Below are 21,943 nucleotides of genomic sequence, written 5' to 3'. Positions count from 1 at the left end.
GTCCCCAAAGAAGAGTATAGTAATCACTCACCACATTTAGGAAGTGGCCCAGGTGCACCGCCCTGAGCCCTCAGCACACATCCTTGTGATACTCACAGCATTTACAACCTCTGTGGGTTTCAATTGTCACCTCTCTGAATAGTTACATTGCACCACTGTGATTGGATTATATACATGCCAAGGACTTCCCACACAAGTCAGTTGAACTGAAGAAGCTGCTCGGATGAGTATTAAAAACGTCTTCAATGATTACTCTGCAAGTCCAGTTGCTCTAGATTTACTTTTACTAGATATTGTACACATACTACATACGTGAGCATCCCCCCATCCTTCGCGAGTGTGTGCACGTAGGCTTAGGCACCTTCTGTAGCACTGGGGATTAGGTGCACAGCAACGTGTCACCCAGTGTTTCCGATACTATTGAGTTGCGGCCCCTCTTCCAGAAAGCCTACCATGATGCCCATGATTTTGAGTGTCTTCCACTACTTATATAGGAATCCATGCATAGGTATCCTTTATATAGGCATCCGACTTATGGGATTTGGTGGTTTAAGGGGCTGTTCACCTTTAAATTAACTTTTAGCATGATGTAGAGAGTGCTATTCTGAGACAATTTGCAATAGGTTGGATTTTTTTCCTTTGTGTTTACTCTGGCTGTGATTGGCATAGCTTAGTGTAAGTGTGCGGTTGCTCGGAAACCATGGATGTGATGTCACTGTGTGTCCATTCTAATTTATAAGTAATTTCCTGTATAAGCTTATAAAGTGAATTGAACCATATTATCATCATAGCTGCTTGTGCCCCGGCCTGAGGAAGGGGATTGTGTACCTCAAAATGTATCATAGAAAAATGAAAAAAAGCAAATTACAAATAAACATATTTATTATAGCAATGTCCAGCATTAGAATAATATAAAAAAACCACATGTACAACGTTTTGTTTATTTCCCTATCATATACAGTTGTGCTCATGTTTCAAATAATGTTATAAAAATACATTCTTGTAGAAGCTCCTACAAACTGTATCAATAAAGGTGTAACCATTTCAGTATAAAAGGTCTGGCATCTGGTGTAGTAAATTTATTGAATATAACATAAATATATACAACCAAGACTATTTAGATCTTTCAGCACATAGAATGACTGATGCAGAGTATTTGAATTTGTCCTTTGTAACAGGCACTTTGATAATTTCTGAAATAGTAAAAATTCGGACTCTTCTGACTTGTTTTTTTTTACTTTTTCCATAAGACCAATCAAATCCATAGGTTGTTGGCCACAGAACTGAGAGTGCTTTTTGTATAAGGAAAAGTATGGCAAGGTATGTGATATCATATCTTCACCTGTATATTGAAAGTCTCATTTACACACAATAGATCTGTTGCTGGCCAACAACAGTTCATTAGAAGCTGCCATAAAGGCTTCATAGCTAACAGACCGACTTCACTGGATTATGGAACGTCTGGAGTTTCTTTAAAATAATGAAGACATTTTTATAAATTAGTCTGGTGTAAACAAATACACTGATTGGCTCTTTGTAACAGATTCTTTCACTGATTGCTTTAAAATGCCATTATTTTATTCCAGCTTTTACATAATTTATTTGTGTGTAAAATAATTTGTGCTGGCCAGTGATATGCATTGTGTTTTTTTCATGAAGTCCTGGGGTCTATCTGTTTCAAATAAGTGTGAAAATTGACGAATGAGGGCTTATTTACCAATGTCAAGTGGCAGTTTTGTGGGGGGAAAAAAATCACGGCACCATTTTTTTCACTTGTGCCCCCTGACAGTAGCCCTATAGATTAGAAGTTCTTTTAAGAAAAGTATACTATTGCAGTGTTTCACATTGCAGAGTAAATGGAATAATAAATAATGAACAATACACACACAAACATTTTTAAGTCATCGTAATTGTTTCTCAATGGAAAGTGACAGCACATACAGCAGCTTCTCAGCATTTGTGTATTGGCGCTGGCTAGTTTTGGATGAAGACTTTTGCTAGTCCCGGTATTTCCAGGGTTATGTGCAAGAATTTGTGAAATTAGTACCATGTCTACACTGTCCACTTTAATATGAGGCAAACTGGTCTGGCAATTACTAGATAATTATCAGGCCCAATAAAAAGATTTGGGTCCTATGATCTGGAAACCCATTATCTGGAATCCATCAAAATACAATAGTTCTATTCAAACAAACAGTCTTACATTTCAGACTGAAATGTAAGACTGTTTGTTTAGTTTAAATGTTTTTAGTGGCCTTAAGGTGTGATGAGCCATATTATGGAATGACCACTTATCAAAAAAAAAAAAAAACACAGGCCCTCCAGATAATAGATCCCAAATCTGTAATAACTGTGATAAAAGATAATGCATCCTTTGTGCATTTTAGCACAATAAGTGAGCTAGCACAAAGCCTTCAGGAACGCTCAGAAATGTATCACAATTATGCTAATCTAGACGGCTCTCAAGGATCCTTTTAAACACTCTGCCGCTTTTTCTCTGTGGTGACAATTTCTGTTTTATTCTTTCCAAAACCTTTCACACTGCACTGCCACCCCCCTCCACCACCTCAACAAAAGACCCTTTTAATAGCCGCCCCATCACAGAGGAGGGTTTGGAGATTCAAATTCGGAGCACGAAATGGAACACATTTAGGTAACGACAAACGATAAAGATTTTACAAGTACATTACAAAACACTTGTAGCACTTGAACAGATTGTAACATTCAAACAAAAAAATATATACAACACAGAAATCTACAGGTTGAAACTAAGTGCAAATGGCAGTGATTTTAACACAATTATTTCTTTCCAGTTCCAGTTTTAAAAATGCTGAGTCTCAGTTTCCCTCCTTGATTCAGTTCAGTTTTGCTGCGGCCCACAGCATGATAGCCTTGATTTCATTGTGAACAAAAAAAGGTTCTGTTTGCAATGCCAGTTTATACAGTTACTCAGCAAATGTTTTTACTCAGCATGTGGAACTGTTCAGCAGAAGCAGGTGGTCCAGCTGCTTCAGAAAACCTTTGCTCTTCCATTCCAGGTTTTCAAAACTGAAATTGGATTCGTAAGTTTTCATCTTAGACGTTGGATCCAGACTGCAGACTGTGACAGTATGGTGTTACTAGTACTGCTACCACCGGAGCTAAAACCTTTACCTGGGATTTCAGCTCAAACTCTGCTTCTCAAAGCGTTCACTAAGCTGTATGACCCCTGTAGCCGTACTTGTTTCATATGATAAACAATCAGTCCGATGACAGCTGCTGATACCGCAAATAAGGATGTTGCTATGATTGGAGTTGCAAAGCTATATTGGGGGCTTTGATATCGAGCTGCAAGAAAAGCAAAGCACAAAGGATTGGTCAGTACCGTCTGTGATAAATAATGCTAACAGAATATCTTAAGAGCAAATGTATTTTGCAGATTGTTAGGCCATAGCAATATCTACATAGGGTAACCAAATATTTATTTTCTTACCAAATATTTAACCATGCTCTAAGTAATGGACACTACTGATCCACAACCAATTTAACATTTTCCCTCCTGAGAAAGGTACAGGTGTAAAAGTTTCCTTTTCTACCCATTTACTTAGAGCTTGCTTGCTTGTTTTTTTATATTCATTCTTTGACAAAAGATACTGTTACCTATGCCCATGGGGTCCCTTTAAACGTGACACTGACAGGGTAACATCATTTTCACATTAAGTAAAATACCTTGTACATTGATCTGGATGACCTCAGTGGTGTTTCCTGCTTCATTAATTATGCTGATCACATAGGTTCCAGTGTCATTGCGTGTGACATTGTGTAAGGTGAAGGTGCCGTTCTCTGCTTCTCTCTGTGTTGTACTGTCGGTGCCGGTGCACACCTTCTTCAGTAGGATTGTTGGAAGTGGGGAGCTGTGTGTCTCACAGGTGATGGTCACGGTGTCACCTTCCATTACATTTTTGGATGGCTTTACAAGAACTGTGGTATTTTGTGGAGGTACTACATTGGAAATAAAGTGATTGTACGTGAATCAGCTTGTACATAATATATATATATATATACAAACATTTTTGATGTTGCTGGCTTTTTAATAAATACTTTGTATTGCTGTAATTAATCTCCTACCTTGCACACTCAGACTGAGCTCTGCCACTTCATTTCCAACTGGGTTAATGGATTTGCAGGTATATGTTCCTGAATGCTCCACTGTGGCAGAGGTGATAATGTACATCCCTCTTGTAGTTTCCAGCTCCACCTCACCATGTTCTGTCTTTTCCTTAAGGATCAATGTGGGGGTAGGAAATGCTTCGGACGTACATTGGATAATTACTTGATCCCCTTCTCTCACCAGCTCGGAGGGTGTAATGGTGAGTCTTGTGTTTTTAGGTGGAACTGTTGAGTTTAAATGGACACATATAAATGTAGAGAAATCAAATACATAAGGATGTTTAATTAATCTGATGCTTGCAAACAGGCAAGAATATAAACTGCAAGTGTGTGCCTATTCTGCTTGTGACCTGAAAAAGCCTCATGATATAGGAAACATATGAAAATGCATGGACATGCTCTATATGTTTATTTCATGTCTTGTGGATATTCTGAATATGAGAAGTAGTGGATGTTTTACTTTACATATCTTTACTTTATTATACTATAACCTATATACTTGGTGTCATTGGCCATGTACCCTTATATATATATATATATATATATATATATATATATATATATATATATATATACTGAACTGTTACAGGTATAAATGGTAATAGGAGCATTAACTAGTTGATAGAAGTAATAACTGTATGCACATATTGTTTGGTATAATAAAATCATGCGTTGCAGTGCACTTTAATGTAATATGTGTTTTCCATTTGGTACATAGGAGTTCCAAGAAAGTAGGACCCATTTACTAACGTTAGCAAAAGAATTGGCCAATATATCAGGTGTTTTACCCACAGTGCACCATTTCCCCAAAGCTCTAGCATAATCACAGCACTCAGTTGGGGCATGGGCGTGCACTTAAACACTTGTCAATTGCATGTGATTCTACTTACACTTAAGTACTGTGCAGTCATTTATTGCACCTTTAGGGCTCTTACACACGGCCGTTCCGACCTGCGCTCCCCTGCGTTCCGTTTTTTGGCGTTCAGCCGCAGGGGAGCGCAGGAATAGACGCAAGTCATTATTTGAAATGGGGCTGTACTCACTCAGGCGCGTGTAGGCGCCGAACGCAGGAAAAATGCAGCATGTTGCGTCTGAACCTGCGTTCGGCGCCTACACGCGCCTGAGTGAGTACAGCCCCATTTCAAATAATGACTTGCGTCTATTCCTGCGCTCCCCTGCGGCTGAACGCCAAAAAACGGAACGCAGGGAGCGCAGGTCGGAACGGCCGTGTGTAAGAGCCCTAAGTTTAGCTGTGCTGAAAGTGTTTTTTATGTGTTTCTTTGAATTATTATTTTTTCCACTAGTTCTATGCATGGGGAGCTTCTTGTGGTTATAACAATATTTTTGTGCAAAAGGGACATTATTAGCATTTTCTATTAGCCCTTTGTATTGTAGCCATGTACATTTATTGTATTAATGTTTATGAGGTAATCTGGATTGTTACAATATTTAATATGTAGAAGAGTATTACACTTAAAGGGGTGGGTCAACTTTACGTTAATTTCTAGAATCTTATAGAATGACTAATGCTAAACAAAGTTTTAATAAGGCTTCATTTTTTTCTTTTTTTTTTATAATGTTTGAATTTTTTGCCATCTTCTTCTTACTCTTTTTTAACTGAGCCCATCTGACACCATCTAAAAACTAATACTCCGTAAGGATACAACAAATGTATTGTTTTTATTACTCATCTTTCTATTTCTGACCTCTCCTATTTATATTCCGGTCTCCAAGCTAAACTGAAAACCCACAAATAATAAAAAATAAACACCAGTTACATATTGTCTCAGAATATCACTCTCTACATCATACTAAAAATTTATTTAAAGGTGAAGAACCCCTTTAAACATGAAAGGAATATAATGCTAACAAAAAAGTCTGTTATTCTAGCCAATATGATATTTTACACAGGGAGTAATACCTTGTACAGTGCTGGGAAAGGTCCCCATAGGCTAACATTGCGCTTTTGTAGCTTTAATCTGGCGAAGTATGAAGTCAAAGTTTTTTTTAAAGAGGCAGTACTTTAATTATCGAATGGTCGAACGATTTTTACTTTGAATTGTTCAAATCATTTTTGGATGGCTTTACCAGAACTGTGGTATTTTGTGGAGGTACTACATTGGAAATAAAGTGATTGTACGTGAATCAGCTTGTACATAATATATATATATATATATGCAAACATTTTTGATGTTGCTGGCTTTTTAATAAATACTTTGTATTGCTGTAATGAATCTCCTACCTTGCACACTCAGACTGAGCTCTGCCACTTCATTTCCAACTGGGTTAATGGATTTGCAGGTATATGTTCCTGAATGCTCCACTGTGGCAGAGGTGATAATGTACATCCCTCTTGTAGTTTCCAGCTCCACCTCACCATGTTCTGTCTTTTCCTTAAGGATCAATGTGGGGGTAGGAAATGCTTCGGACGTACATTGGATAATTACTTGATCCCCTTCTCTCACCAGCTCGGAGGGTGTAATGGTGAGTCTTGTGTTTTTAGGTGGAACTGTTGAGTTTAAATGGACACATATAAATGTAGAGAAATCAAATACATAAGGATATTTAATTAATCTGATGCTTGCAAAGAGGCAATAATATAAACTGCAAGTGTGTGCCTATTCTGCTTGTGACCTGAAAAAGCCTCATGAAATAGGAAACATGAAAATGCATGGACATGCTCTATATGTTTATTTCATGTCTTGTGGATATTCTGAATATGAGAAGTAGTGGATGTTTTACTTTACATATCTTTACTTTATTATACTATAACCTATATACTTGGTGTCATTGGCCATGTACCCTTATATATATATATATATATATATATATATATATATATATATATATATAGATATATATATATATATATATATATATATATATATATATATATATATATATATATATATACTGAACTGTTACAGGTATAAATGGTAATAGGAGCATTAACTAGTTGATAGAAGTAATAACTGTATGCACATATTGTTTGGTATAATAAAATCATGCGTTGCAGTGCACTTTAATGTAATATGTGTTTTCCATTTGGTACATAGGAGTTCCAAGAAAGTAGGACCCATTTACTAACGTTAGCAAAAGAATTGGCCAATATATCAGGTGTTTTACCCACAGTGCACCATTTCCCCAAAGCTCTAGCATAATCACAGCACTCAGTTGGGGCATGGGCGTGCACTTAAACACTTGTCAATTGCATGTGATTCTACTTACACTTAAGTACTGTGCAGTCATTTATTGCACCTTTAGGGCTCTTACACACGGCCGTTCCGACCTGCGCTCCCCTGCGTTCCGTTTTTTGGCGTTCAGCCGCAGGGGAGCGCAGGAATAGACGCAAGTCATTATTTGAAATGGGGCTGTACTCACTCAGGCGCGTGTAGGCGCCGAACGCAGGAAAAATGCAGCATGTTGCGTCTGAACCTGCGTTCGGCGCCTACACGCGCCTGAGTGAGTACAGCCCCATTTCAAATAATGACTTGCGTCTATTCCTGCGCTCCCCTGCGGCTGAACGCCAAAAAACGGAACGCAGGGGAGCGCAGGTCGGAACGGCCGTGTGTAAGAGCCCTAAGTTTAGCTGTGCTGAAAGTGTTTTTTATGTGTTTCTTTGAATTATTATTTTTTCCACTAGTTCTATGCATGGGGAGCTTCTTGTGGTTATAACAATATTTTTGTGCAAAAGGGACATTATTAGCATTTTCTATTAGCCCTTTGTATTGTAGCCATGTACATTTATTGTATTAATGTTTATGAGGTAATCTGGATTGTTACAATATTTAATATGTAGAAGAGTATTACACTTAAAGGGGTGGGTCAACTTTACGTTAATTTCTAGAATCTTATAGAATGACTAATTCTAAACAAAGTTTTAATAAGGCTTCATTTTTTTCTTTTTTTTTATAATGTTTGAATTTTTTGCCATCTTCTTCTTACTCTTTTTTAACTGAGCCCATCTGACACCATCTAAAAACTAATACTCCGTAAGGATACAACAAATGTATTGTTTTTATTACTCATCTTTCTATTCTGACCTCTCCTATTTATATTCCGGTCTCCAAGCTAAACTGAAAACCCACGAATAATAAAAAATAAACACCAGTTACATATTGTCTCAGAATATCACTCTCTACATCATACTAAAAATTTATTTAAAGGTGAAGAACCCCTTTAAACATGAAAGGAATATAATGCTAACAAAAAAGTCTGTTATTCTAGCCAATATGATATTTTACACAGGGAGTAATACCTTGTACAGTGCTGGGGAAGGTCCCCATAGGCTAACATTGCGCTTTTGTAGCTTTAATCTGGCGAAGTATGAAGTCAAAGTTTTTTTTAAAGAGGCAGTACTTTAATTATCGAATGGTCGAACGATTTTTACTTTGAATTGTTCAAATAATTTTTGGATGGCTTTACCAGAACTGTGGTATTTTGTGGAGGTACTACATTGGAAATAAAGTGATTGTACGTGAATCAGCTTGTACATAATATATATATATATATACAAACATTTTTGATGTTGCTGGCTTTTTAATAAATACTTTGTATTGCTGTAATTAATCTCCTACCTTGCACACTCAGACTGAGCTCTGCCACTTCATTTCCAACTGGGTTAATGGATTTGCAGGTATATGTTCCTGAATGCTCCACTGTGGCAGAGGTGATAACGGACATCCCTCTTGTAGTTTCCAGCTCCACCTCACCATGTTCTGTCTTTTCCTTAAGGATCAATGTGGGGGTAGGAAATGCTTCGGACGTACATTGGATAATTACTTGATCCCCTTCTCTCACCAGCTCGGAGGGTGTAATGGTGAGTCTTGTGTTTTTAGGTGGAACTGTTGAGTTTAAATGGACACATATAAATGTAGAGAAATCAAATACATAAGGATGTTTAATTAATCTGATGCTTGCAAACAGGCAATAATATAAACTGCAAGTGTGTGCCTATTCTGCTTGTGACCTGAAAAAGCCTCATGATATAGGAAACATATGAAAATGCATTGACATGCTATATATGTCTATTTCATGTCTTGTGGATATTCTGTATATGAGAAGTAGTGGAAGTTTTACTTTACATTTCTTTACGTTATTATACTATAACCTATATACTTTGTGTCATTGGCCATGTACCCTTATATCACAAAACACTTACATTGGACAGTCAGAGATTCCATTGCCTCTCTTTCTCCATATTGATTTGATGCTTTGCACTTGTACATTGCTGTATCCATGGGATCTGCTCTCTCTATATGCACAATCCCCTCTTTGCTCAGCATAAGGGTTTCTTTCCACAAAGTCACCTGAGTATTAATGTCACTAATATGCCCCACACATTTAATTGTAACTGCTTGCCCCTGAATCACTGTAGTTGCTGGTAGGATGGAAATCTCAGGTTCACTTGGCACACCTATGAAATAAAAAATAGAGGTAGTATAAGCAAGATGGAGAGTAGCGTATACAAGGGCAACTAACTCTTATGAATAAATGTTTGGCAAGATATTAACCAACCTCCAGCTCTCAAACAGCATTCTTAGAGGGAGTTACATGCACTGTTTTGCTTTGGAAGCATAAAAAAGACAGTAGGAGGATATATATATATATATATATATATATATATACGCACTAATGCTTTTACCCATCCACACTCAGGAAAAAAGTTTGATTTACGTGGCCACTTCACATGTGACACGGATTTTGTAGTCTACATGCTTAAGTGCCCTTGCGGGCTTGCATACATTGGGGAGACGGTCCAACCAATACGGGATCGCATTAGTCAGCATAAATCTACGATCAGAAAGGAGGTATTGAAACTGCCAGTGCCAGCCCATTTCCACTCTGCACGACACTCTGTGGCAACCCTCAGATTTCTTGTATTGGAGTCTATTGCCCCCCCACGTCGGGGGGGCAATAGACTCCTGCAACTCCAAAAAAGAGAAAAATTTTGGATACATACATTGCAAACAATGTCCCCTAAAGGTCTTAACAGAGAATATGACCTGTATGCTTTCATGTGATTAAAAGATATGTTTGTAACACATTACTAGTGGATTGTTGGGTCTAATTGAATATGACATCATGATTACTTATAACTTATTGTACGTAGCTGCATATTGTTACTTTAATCTTTGCATGCTATCATTGCCTTAATAGACACTGTTAGAATACCGAAATTATATGTATACCTATTGGTCGTTTGGTAACACATGACAAACCACATCCCACTTGATGGGTGTGGTCTATACACATGGCTTTAAAATGATATGATGTCATTGTAATCTGTATTGCTTGATAAAGAAGCGGGAGCTTCGAAACGTTGTACTTAAACACTTGCTTGATAAAAGTTTTTTCTTGATCACAAAGCAAGTTGTCTGGACTTTTTTGATTGATATATAATTTGTCCTTTGGACTAGGTCACAGACCAGGGTTAATCTCCACTCCATTTGGATTGTTGGATTATATATATATATATATATATATATACTGAACTGTTACAGGTATAAATGGTAATAGGAGCATTAACTAGTTGATAGAAGTAATTACTTTTTTGCACATATTGTTTGGAACAATATAATCATGAGTTGCACTTTAATGTAATATGTGTTTTCCATTTGGTACATATGAGTTCCAAGAAAGTAGGACCCATTTACTAACCTTAGCAAAAGAATTGGCCAATATATCATGTTTTATCCACAGTGCACCATTTCCCCAAAGCTCTAGCATAATCACAGCACTCAGTTGGGGCATGGGCGTGCACTTAAACACTTGTCAATTGCATGTGATTCTACTTACACTTAAGTACTGTGCAGTCATTTATTGCACCTTTAGTTTAGCTGTGCTGAAAGTGTTTTTTATGTGTTTCTGTGAATTATTATTTTTTCCACTAGTTCTATGCATGGGGAGCTTCTTGTGGCCATAACAATATTTTTGTGCAAAAGGGACATTATTAGCATTTTCCATTAGCCCTTTGTATTGTAGCCATGTACATTTATTGTGTTAATGTTTATGAGGTAATCTGGATTGTTACAATATTTAATATGTAGAAGAGTATTACACTTAATTTTTAGAATCTTATAGAATGACTAATTCTAAGCAAAGTTTCAATTAGCCTTCATTTATTTCTTTTTTTTATAATGTTTACATTTTTTGCCATTTTCTTCTTACTTTTTTTTTACTGAGCCCATCTGACACCATCTAAAAACTAATACTATAAATGTATTGTTAATGCTACTTTTTATAACTCATCTTTCTATTCTGACCTCTCCTATTTATATCCCAGTCTCCAAGCTAAACTGAAAACCCACAAATGATAAAAAATAAACACCAGGTACATATTGTCTCAGAATATCACTCTCTACATCATACTAAAAATGTATTTAAAGGTGGAGAACCCCTTTAAACATGAAAGGAGTATAATGCTAACAAAAAAGTCTGTTATTCTAGCCAATATGATATTTTACACAGGGAGTAATACCTTGTACAGTGATCACTACAGAGGCAGATTTTCTCCCAGCTTCATTCTCTGCATAGCAGATGTACTTCCCAGATTCTTGTGGCTTTACTTCAGTTAATCCCAGGTGCCCATTTTCTGATGGTAACTCATTCTCCACATTCCCAGACTCCTTCACCCACCTCACAGTTGCCTGGGGCCGACTTTCAGCCGAGCAATACAGAGATATATCTTTACCAGCTTGAACACTTTTGGACGGTTGGACAGTAATATTGGGATTCGGAGGAGGGTCTGAAAAAAGTAAGTTAGATTTCAGTTCTAAGAAGCTTTATAAGGTTCACAGAATAAGGACAAATGCTGCTACATCTATAGCCACGACACACTGGATATTACACTAGACATACCACCCAATTTACAAGCATTTGCAAAATGCTACATAAGAATTTGACATGAGCCTCCAAAGATCTAATTGCACAAACAGTACCCAATGCAAACAGTTCAAGTACATAGGGATATGTGATATCTGACACCACATAGGCCACTACTGGTATATGTAAAATGTATACAAATGTTATTCCCAGTCCAGAGGCATGTGGCAGCCAATTAACATTTTTTTGATTACATTGCAGTGAAAGTGAAGGGCTCTGTGTTTTTCCCACTTTTTTACCTGCTTCAGAAATATGGCTCATCCCCATTTAGAAGAGATGGGAAGGTTGATTGGGGGATGTGTTAATTTTCCATAAACAAGAAGTCTACATGAGACAAATGAAATGAACCAAAATGATATGGATAATTGTGAAAACCATGAAGATATCATATATAAAAAAATATCTGTAGGGGAAAACTGGGACAGACTCAACATTAACAACACACAAGACTGGGTAAGTCTCGTTGGAGCGTCAGCGGATTTGACCCACATGCACAAAAGATAAAGATTGGCGGCTCTGAGATGAGATACTACTTACAGGCAACACTGAGAGTCACATTTGTAGATCTGGTTATTGGTTTGATTTCGTCATCCACAAATGACATTTCTGCCTCACACTCAATTACCGAGCCTTCATCTTCCACATGAGGTATCCAGGCATATGATAGGCTAGCATTTCTTAACTGGAATCCCCCATCTTGAGCTATCTCCATAGATGAGTCATATTCTGACACCACTTCTTTGTTCTTCAGTAAACTCAAACTCAGCATTTCAGAAGGGTACACAAGAGGGACTGTGCAGATGATATTGGACTGAACCTCAGCCACAAGAGATGAGATGTGTAGAACAGGTTCACTTGGGAAAGCTGCAATAAAGCATTAAATAGCTTGTGTTATACTGAAAATCCAAACATTGAAATAAAACTGCTATGAAACTTCAAAAGCCTTTGCAACATCAATGGGAGCAATACTATAATTTTAGAAAACCTCTTATACAATCGCATCTGTTGGGCCCATAAATGTTACATATTTACAGTAATCGCTTATACAGGGATGTAAAAAATTAATGTTCCCAGCCCTAATAAGCATTCTGCTGGGTTCTGCAGTACGATGGCTCGCTTGGTCTTAAACATGTGGAGCTGATAACCCATGAAGGAAGAATTCACTGGCACACGAGGGTTCGTTCAAGCAGGTACAAGCCCTTGCTACATTTTATTTGCAGAGGTGCAACGTTTCGGGGTAAACCCCTTTATCAAGCATGCTTGATAAAGGGGTTTACCCCGAAACGTTGCACCTCTGCAAATAAAATGTAGCAAGGGCTTGTACCTGCTTGAAAGAACCCTCGTGTGCCAGTGAATTCTTCCTTCATTCGTATTGTTGAGGTTGCCGAGGCCTCCATCACCGTGCACCGGGTCATCTTATTGTGGAGAGCCAGGGTGTGCAAGCGTGGTAATCCTGTGCTGATAACCCATATCATATGTTACCCACACCCAGCCCATACAGCACCCAGTAGCTGCTACTTTAATGTACAGTTTGGGTCAGCATTTTTATTCAATAAACAAGTCTAGAGCATTTGTTCTGGGTTCTGAGAGGAAATGGGGCTTGGTTAGAAACCTTCCTAAAAGATAAAATTAGAGATTAAATATTTTTTAGAAATGACATTAATTTTATCTGGAAATTCCTTATCCCTAGCAATGCCATTCCCAATCTGCAAATTACTTAAATAAATAATTTTTCCTTTGTGCTTAATTTCCTGTTCTTTTTTTAAAATTAAGTCAGTGCCGTGTAATTAAAGGTCACAGAGAAGTTACAGAAAAGTACTCTGCAACACTCTCCTAGTGTGATGTGTTCCCTTGCAGGACAATACGGGGCAGATTTATCAAGGGTCGAATTTTGAGGGTTCAAAAACCCTCAAATTCGACCCTCGAAGTAAAATCCTTCGAATTTGAATATCGAATTTAGCACAAAAGCTTAGATCGAATAAAAATCGTTCGAATCGAACGATTAGAGCGATTTTAAGCGATTGATCTAAGGATTTTTATTAGATCAATAAAAACGTAGAAAAGTGCTGGGGAAGGTCCCCATAGGCTAACATTGCACTTCTGTAGCTTTAATCTGGCGAAGTATGAAGTCAAAGGTTTTTTTTAAAGAGACAGTACTTTGATTATCGAATGGTCGAATGATTTTTACTTTGAATCGTTCGAATCATTTGTTTCGATCAAATTTGACCAATTCGAAGGTCGAAATACCCAAAAAAATACTTCGAAATTCGAATATTTTGTTATTCGAACTATTCACTAGAGCTTAGTAAATCTGCCCTTGTCTGCGCCCCTTTGTCATACATACTCATGGCAACTGTTTTATTGGGATCTGTAATGCCTTTAACTGTGTTTCACTAGTTTCAGTAACACCTTATGCAAAAAAATCCCAAGAGAATGCTTAGGACCTTAATATTTGTCAGGCATGTCCAACATTCACCCAACAAGCTGTTGCTTTAGAGATTCCAGTACCCCACTGCCTGGGAAAAGCAGCTGGGTGCGGTTAAGAAATGTAGTTCTTTAAAAGTTTGACGGCTGCTGTTTGAACATCCCAATTTTTACATTGCTTGATCTCATGTCCAGACACCCTACAGTGCAAAGCGGACCCAGGGGTTAGGCTTGCAGAAAGTCGTTTTTTTTGTAACCACATACCCAAGTCTTTCTTCTTATGATGCACAGAAGTACTACAGCCAAAACGTGACAAGAATAAAAAATAACACATAGTATGTGTGAAACAGAACTCAGCACTGAGCCTGAGAACTTTCTCAGCCCTTCTTTTCTCATATGTGTAGCACCTTCTTTAGCACTGAGGTTTGTGCTCTTAAACCTCAAGATACTGTTTTCCTCAGAACAAAAATTCAACATTAAACGGCTGCTGGTGAGCTGCCAAAAGAACAAGTCTGATTGATCAGTAACCTTCTCCATTTTCCAAATTGATTGATCATTAAGATATCTGATTCATTTTCAATATTGTGGCTGAACCACAATCCACATAGTTCCTGGGGTCCACAGCAAGATATTTTTAGGGCCCCCCCCCAGGTTCCAAACATTAGGGAAGATGATTTGTTTCCCACAGGTATATTAGCACTGGGAATCAGTTAACTGTAACCCCTGGGGCTGCTGCCATTATTGCTACACCTTTGGTTGGCCCCTACAATACTGACATGATTTCAAGCTTACATGTGTCAAGAACATAAAGCAATATATGCAGAACATGTTTTTTTTAACATAATCCATACCTATTGTACTTATATTGAATATAGATCTAAATCACCTATTTAAACATGAAGATTAATGATGGTGTAATATCTGGATCAATAGAAATAAAAAAAAAATACTTTAAATGATTAGTCACTAATCAATGTATGGTTTGTACATGATGGTACAGACTTACAGTAGACGCTGATTGTGAAACTTTTTTCTTCTTTGTGTTGATTGCAGAAGACTTTACACAGGTAACTGCCTTCACTCTCAGCGCTGACCTGCATGGTTAGGATAGACCTGCTGCCTTCTGTGTTTACAGTGCCACTCAATGTTTTATCCATCAGGCTAGCCCAAGTAAAAGTGGGATTGGGACAGTCAAATGCTTCACATAAGAATTCAAATGTCTCCCCAATCTGGAGAGAGATCACCCTCTGTGGGGGTTTCAGGGACATGTGAAAATCAGCCTGGGAGACTTTTGGAGAGAAAAAAAAACAAGAAAGACTAATTAGAAACATTATAACAGGGAAAACATTCATTCCATTGCTCCCACATTTGCCATTGGTGAATACTGGGAGGTGTATTGCACTTATTTACCTGATTATAATTGGCAAAAATTTAATCACTGACATCGGAAACTTTGTTACTAAGAAAATGAATACAATAGGGAATAAGGGAACTCACTGATCATATATGTAGAACCCATTCTGGCTATATGATCATTGCAATTGGTCAGATATAAAAACCAGGGACATTTTATATAAACATTATATTTTGTGTAAATATAGCTTCATTTTTTTATTCAGTTACTCATTAATTGCACCTTCTCAATTTAGGGAAATTATACCTACACCTTCTACATTTACATTGCATTAAAGTGAAGTATAGGTTATTGCAGCCACAGGACAATCTTCCTTTGCAAATTTTCACTTATATGTGAGTTGCCATATATCTTGCCCCACATGAGACTTTTTCCATAGACTTCAACTGTACCATATTAGAGGAGGTGCTGCTTTACCAGTCAGTCAGCGAGGAATGCCTCTGCTAAAGTTTCCAGTAATGCAACTCCCGTCTCTAGGTATAAATCTAAATATGCAAAGCCACTGGCTATATTGGCTATAGCCTCATTCTATACATTTCATAGAAACTATAGAAATAACTTAAAAATGAGGCACTCCTATATAGTATTAAATGCTCAAATCCAAAGATAAAGATATGATCCATTGCTTCTGTATTCAAGAATTGTAAATTTGCATTTTTTGAAAATGACAACTACAAATTGCTAAAAACAAAAACCTAGAAAAAAAAATCTAGCAAGCTGCATTAGAGTTTGTTTCTATTGCTATTACACTCTGAAGCAGCCTATAAAGAAGTGCCTCTGTTTATAGCATTATTCTTTAAGATGCAACCCAAACAATGTCATTGCCACAACTGAATCTGCCCATAGTATGTAATGAATTAACAGGTAAAATATCTAACAATTCAATATAACAGCCTGTATGTTGAATACAGTCCAGAATAATATGTTGCGATCTATAGATACGTGAAATAATGCTATAAATGGTGAACATAAATGTGAATAATGTTCTAAATTGTTTATTCGAATGAAATTTATAAGAACTTGTGTAGATGCTATTACAGTTATGTACACGTTCCCTACAGACAACAACAATAGCCAAAATAATTACACAGAAATAGCTTCCCTTACTTGAAATGAAGAGTGCCATCACAAAGACAGTCATGGGCTCCATTTGGAATCCTTGGTGTAGGTGAGAGGTGGCTGTATCGTAATGAAGTGTTCAGTGCAAAGAAAAATCTTCTTCTTGGTGCCCAGCTTCCAAGATGAAATAAAAATTGTGGTTGTAAGTCCCAGTTATGTTCTGTCTAGCCTGTGAGAGCTCAGCTAACAGAAATGCCTGTATCTACTGAGACACATCTCCCCCTCTTTTATAAGGTAGCAGATGTGAAGGGAGATTCCACTCAGGAAAGTCACACTTACGACACTGGGAGTCACGTTACTGCCCTCTGCTGTACAGAAGTGCAATTTTAGTAATTATCTTTAACTTTTATCGGCACCACAGCTATTGTGCTTTCTATGTATGCAGCCATTCATATTTAAACTGTACACAACTTTAATATGTGACTGTGAAAAACCAATGTACGAAGCCTGTACTAATCTGCAGAAGATGGATACATGGAAAATGACCTGTATTAGCATAAACAGTGAACAGAATCTGAAGCTCATTTGGGTTTCTTTCTCAATCCCTGGGTATTTGTTCAGCATAAATGTCCCCTCCAGATGAGTATCATGAGCTTGTGACCAGAAATCAATTTTTAATGCCCCCTCTCTCACCTCTGTCGAGGGTATAAAACAAAATGACCAATAACTATATCATATATGACTGGCACATAATGCTCATTTTAGTACAAATATGGTTGATCAGGACAGGTGGTGTGGTGCTGAGGGACAGTAACATAAATAATCATTAATTTAAACAATAAGAAACAATTATATTTATCACAAGCCTGTATATTAATCTTACCTTGAACAGGGAATACACTGCCTATTTAAACTAACAGTGTGCTATTCAGAGAATTACATCAATCAAGGTTATACACAGGTACAACGTTATGAATCAAAGTTACAAGCAGGGCTGCCATCAGGGGAGTACAGAAGGCACTCAAGTCAGGGGCCCCAGTATACCAAGAGGTGCAGGTATGGGAGCTGTTATCCAGAATGCTCGGGACCTGGGGTTATCTTAGTTTGGATCAAGTTCAAAGTATTGTTTTTTAATATTAAAGAGAAAAATGAAATTAAGGTTAGAATTATCTCTTTGGGAGATGGCCTTCCTGTAATTCGGAGCTTTCTGGATAACAGGTTTCTGGATAAGAGATCCCATTTTTGGGTTTAAAAGTGGGTGGAAAGACAAAGTGGGGGGTCCTAGATAGACAGACATGTCAATAAAAGTAACAATGAAGTCTAACAATTGAAGCCTCATGGAGCAATATTTTCTTTGGCTGCAGGGGTCAGTGACCTCCCCTAAAAACCAGAAAGGATTTTAAATTGGCAGCTGGAAAAGCCAGAAGGGTGAGGCAAATAATTCAGAAACTATTAAAAGGTACAAATTAAGACCATCTGAAAAGTTGCTAAGAATAGACCATTCTATAACATACTAAAAGTTCACTTAAAGTAGACTACTCCTTTAAATGGTCTTTTTAGTTGTATTATGCTTAGAGAAGGATGTATATCTGTATTATCCACAGAGTAGTGATGCATATGTATTATACACAAAGCAGTAAGGTGTGTGCCTGTATTACATACAAATCAGTTGTTGTACCTATTATGCACAGAACATATTGTACATACCCACCTATATTAACATAAGAAAAGCAAAGCAGTGTTAGTATATACTGTATGTTCCAAATATTTAATTACATTCTAAAATACACCTTAAAGCTTTACGCTTGACGAAGAAAATGCTACCACGTTAAGTGGGAAACTTTCTATTCACTTCATAATACGAAATAGAGAAAAAATCACATGATTTTAAAGAAAGGGGGAAGTGTGATCTCTCCATCTCCATGTGATCTGTCAGTCACTATATAATACAAGCTTCCCATGGCACTATTTAGGGAATACCATGAGCAGAGCAATGTCATATTCGCTGTGATATTAGCATTCATATTCATAAAGCAACATATTCCACAATTCTGTAGAATATATTAAACATACAGAATACATAAAAATACAATCCATACAACAGTTAAAGAGGTTACAGTTTTATGTGTCTAACATTAAAGTACATGTGTCTCCCCATATTTATTATGTTGAGGTGTTTTTCAGGTCCTGTCAGAACAATAATCATTTTATTACATTCTAGTCTAATGCCAGTTCTAATTCTAGTCTAAAGAAGACAATGTTATACAGCAACAGCAAGTTCCCTACTTGACATGTTTGCATGGAGGGGCCTTTATTTCCTTGCAACTCTTGGTTGATTATTCTTGGCAGAATCTTCTAATAAAGAGCTAAAACACTGTAAGAGGGACATAACTATAGAGAATGCAGACCCTGAAGGGGCCTCATGAGTGTAAAAGGAATAACAGGGCCAAATGATCAATATATATTAATTATATAGTAAATATATATTAATTATATTAACTATATAGTAAATATATATTAAATATATAGTAAAACAGACAGTGATGTAACTATAAAGGAAGAAGACAACACGGTTGTGGGGGCTTCCCTACGGTCATTAGAAACTCCCTTCCCAGCCCCTCTCACCTACACCAATGCGAGTGGGCTGGGAGCAGAGGACACCATTGGACAAGAAGGTGGAGGGAGTGCCATGGTGGGAGTTTTTTTATACACCTTCAAAGATTTTTTGGGGGGGGGGCTGGAGTGTTATTGTTGCTCCACTGAAAACAGGTACATTTCAGAGCATGTCCTTTACTTCTCATTTAACTGCAATTTCTCCCCTTGGGGTACAGTCCTGCGCAGGTCCAGTTTTTAGAACCCGTACCCACAACCTGCAATACGCAACCCGGACCTGCAACCCGCATTCTTACTCGCTAGGACCCGCTACCCGACTCGCAAGTACGTTATCCACAACCAAAACCTTCAAGAATCAGGAAGTGCTGTCATTGTAAACCGGAAGTGACATCATCGGAAGTAGGCGTGATCAGAAAAAGGACTAAAAAAAGGTAAGTACAGTTAACTTTAGTATGATGAGTGATTTTTTTGAGACAGTTTACAATTGGTCATCACTTTATAGTTTTTGGTGCTTTTACAATTATTTAGCTTTATGTTTGGCAGCTCTCCAGTTTGGGATTTTAGCAGCTATTTGGTTGCTAGGGTCCTGTTTGTCTTTACAAACAGGCAGTGGTTTAAATGAGAGACTGTGTGATGAAATGGTTTGAATTTGAAAGGGTTTGAATATGATATTCTGTAACATGGTAAAAGTTGAACTACCACTTTACCGCAGTGCAGGGGCGCTCCGCCAATGAGGTGAGTTGGCAGCGCCCCCCCCCTTGTTGCCAGGGGCGGCAAAAACTAAGGCGGCCTCGGGCGGCAAATTGGGTAGGATCGCCCCTGCCGCAGTGGACTAGAACATGACTGCAATGAGTCAGCAGCTGTGTGCAGAGTATATATATATATATATATATATATATAATATCAAAACAGGGGGGTTGTGGGAGCACTCTAAAGGCTTTAAAGTATATATAAGTATAATAAATGCTATTGCATATGTACCCAAAACAGGGGTTATTTTGTTACAAAGTTATGATCATAAAATTGATAAGCCACCATACCACGTCAAGGTAAACCCCGAATGGCGGTCCCTAACTTGTTTTATATTTTATGTGCATTTTAGCATTACCTGTAATCAATGTCCGTTGAACGCTGTTTTTTCACTAAGGGCTAAATCCTCCCCAGCCAGCAATCAGGCTTTTAAAGGAGAGATATTCCCAAAACAAACGCCCAATTTTAAAAGCATAGGATCACCACTAGTTTAAAGGGGGGGTATGGGGTGCTACAACCACTGAAGCTATGCCCCTTTAAACTAGTGGTGATCCTATGCTTTTAAAATTTTTTTTCACTAAGGGCTAAATCCTCCCCAGCCAGCAATCAGGCTTTTAAAGGAGAGATATTCCCAAAACAAACGCCCAATTTTAAAAGCATAGGATCACCACTAGTTTAAAGGGGGGGTATGGGGTGCTACAACCACTGAAGCTATGCCCCTTTAAACTAGTGGTGATCCTATGCTTTTAAAATTGGGTGTTTGTTTTGGGAATATCTCTCCTTTAAAAGCCTGATTGCTGGCTGGGGAGGATTTAGCCCTTAGTGATAAAACAGCGTTCAACGGACATTGATTACAGGTAATGCTAAAATGCACATAAAATATAAAACAAGTTAGGGACCGCCATTCGGGGTTTACCTTGACGTGGTATGGTGGCTTATCAATTTTATGATCATAACTTTGTAACAAAATAACCCCTGTTTTGGGTACATATGCAATAGCATTTATCATACTTATATATACTTTAAAGCCTTTAGAGTGCTCCCACAACCCCCCTGTTTTGATATTGTATATTTAGCCAGGAGCTGTGGCATAGCTTCAGTGGTTGTAGCACCCCATACCCCCCCTTTAAACTAGTGGTGATCCTATGCTTTTAAAATTGGGCGTTTGTTTTGGGAATATCTCTCCTTTAAAAGCCTGATTGCTGGCTGGGGAGGATTTAGCCCTTAGTGATAAAACAGCGTTCAACGGACATTGATTACAGGTAATGCTAAAATGCACATAAAATATAAAACAAGTTAGGGACCGCCATTCGGGGTTTACCTTGACGTGGTATGGTGGCTTATCAATTTTATGATCATAACTTTGTAACAAAATAACCCCTGTTTTGGGTACATATGCAATAGCATTTATTATACTTATATATACTTTAAAGCCTTTAGAGTGCTCCCACAACCCCCCTGTTTTGATATTATATATATATATATATATATATATATATATATATATATACAAATACAAGAGTCCTCTGCATTCAACCCATATCAATATATTTAAGACAGAGACATTTTGTGCATACTGCTACTGAAAAATGCCTTACCCTTTAAACAACACAGGGATTGTTTGTCCATATATTGCAATATATTTAAACT

General features: G+C 37.5%; 1 protein-coding gene across 1 annotated transcript; it reads right to left on the bottom strand.

Annotated features, from left to right (window-relative positions):
- Window positions 1–864: 864 nt before the first annotated feature.
- vcam1.L (vascular cell adhesion molecule 1 L homeolog) lies at window positions 865–17,281 on the bottom strand. Its single transcript, XM_041590573.1, has 10 exons — window positions 16,979–17,281; window positions 15,464–15,745; window positions 12,571–12,897; window positions 11,630–11,896; window positions 9,311–9,565; window positions 8,727–8,993; window positions 6,392–6,658; window positions 4,108–4,374; window positions 3,709–3,981; window positions 865–3,327 (listed from the first exon to the last, which is right to left on the bottom strand). The coding sequence occupies exons 1-10, from the start codon at window positions 17,019–17,021 to the stop codon at window positions 3,167–3,169; spliced, it is 2,409 nt and encodes an 802-aa protein (XP_041446507.1). The 5' UTR covers window positions 17,022–17,281; the 3' UTR covers window positions 865–3,166.
- Window positions 17,282–21,943: the final 4,662 nt, after the last annotated feature.

Source organism: Xenopus laevis, chromosome 4L (genome assembly GCF_017654675.1).
Source record: "Xenopus laevis strain J_2021 chromosome 4L, Xenopus_laevis_v10.1, whole genome shotgun sequence".
In the NCBI taxonomy this organism is placed as follows: Eukaryota; Metazoa; Chordata; class Amphibia; order Anura; family Pipidae; genus Xenopus; species Xenopus laevis.
This window is presented reverse-complemented; position numbering and strand designations above follow the sequence as displayed.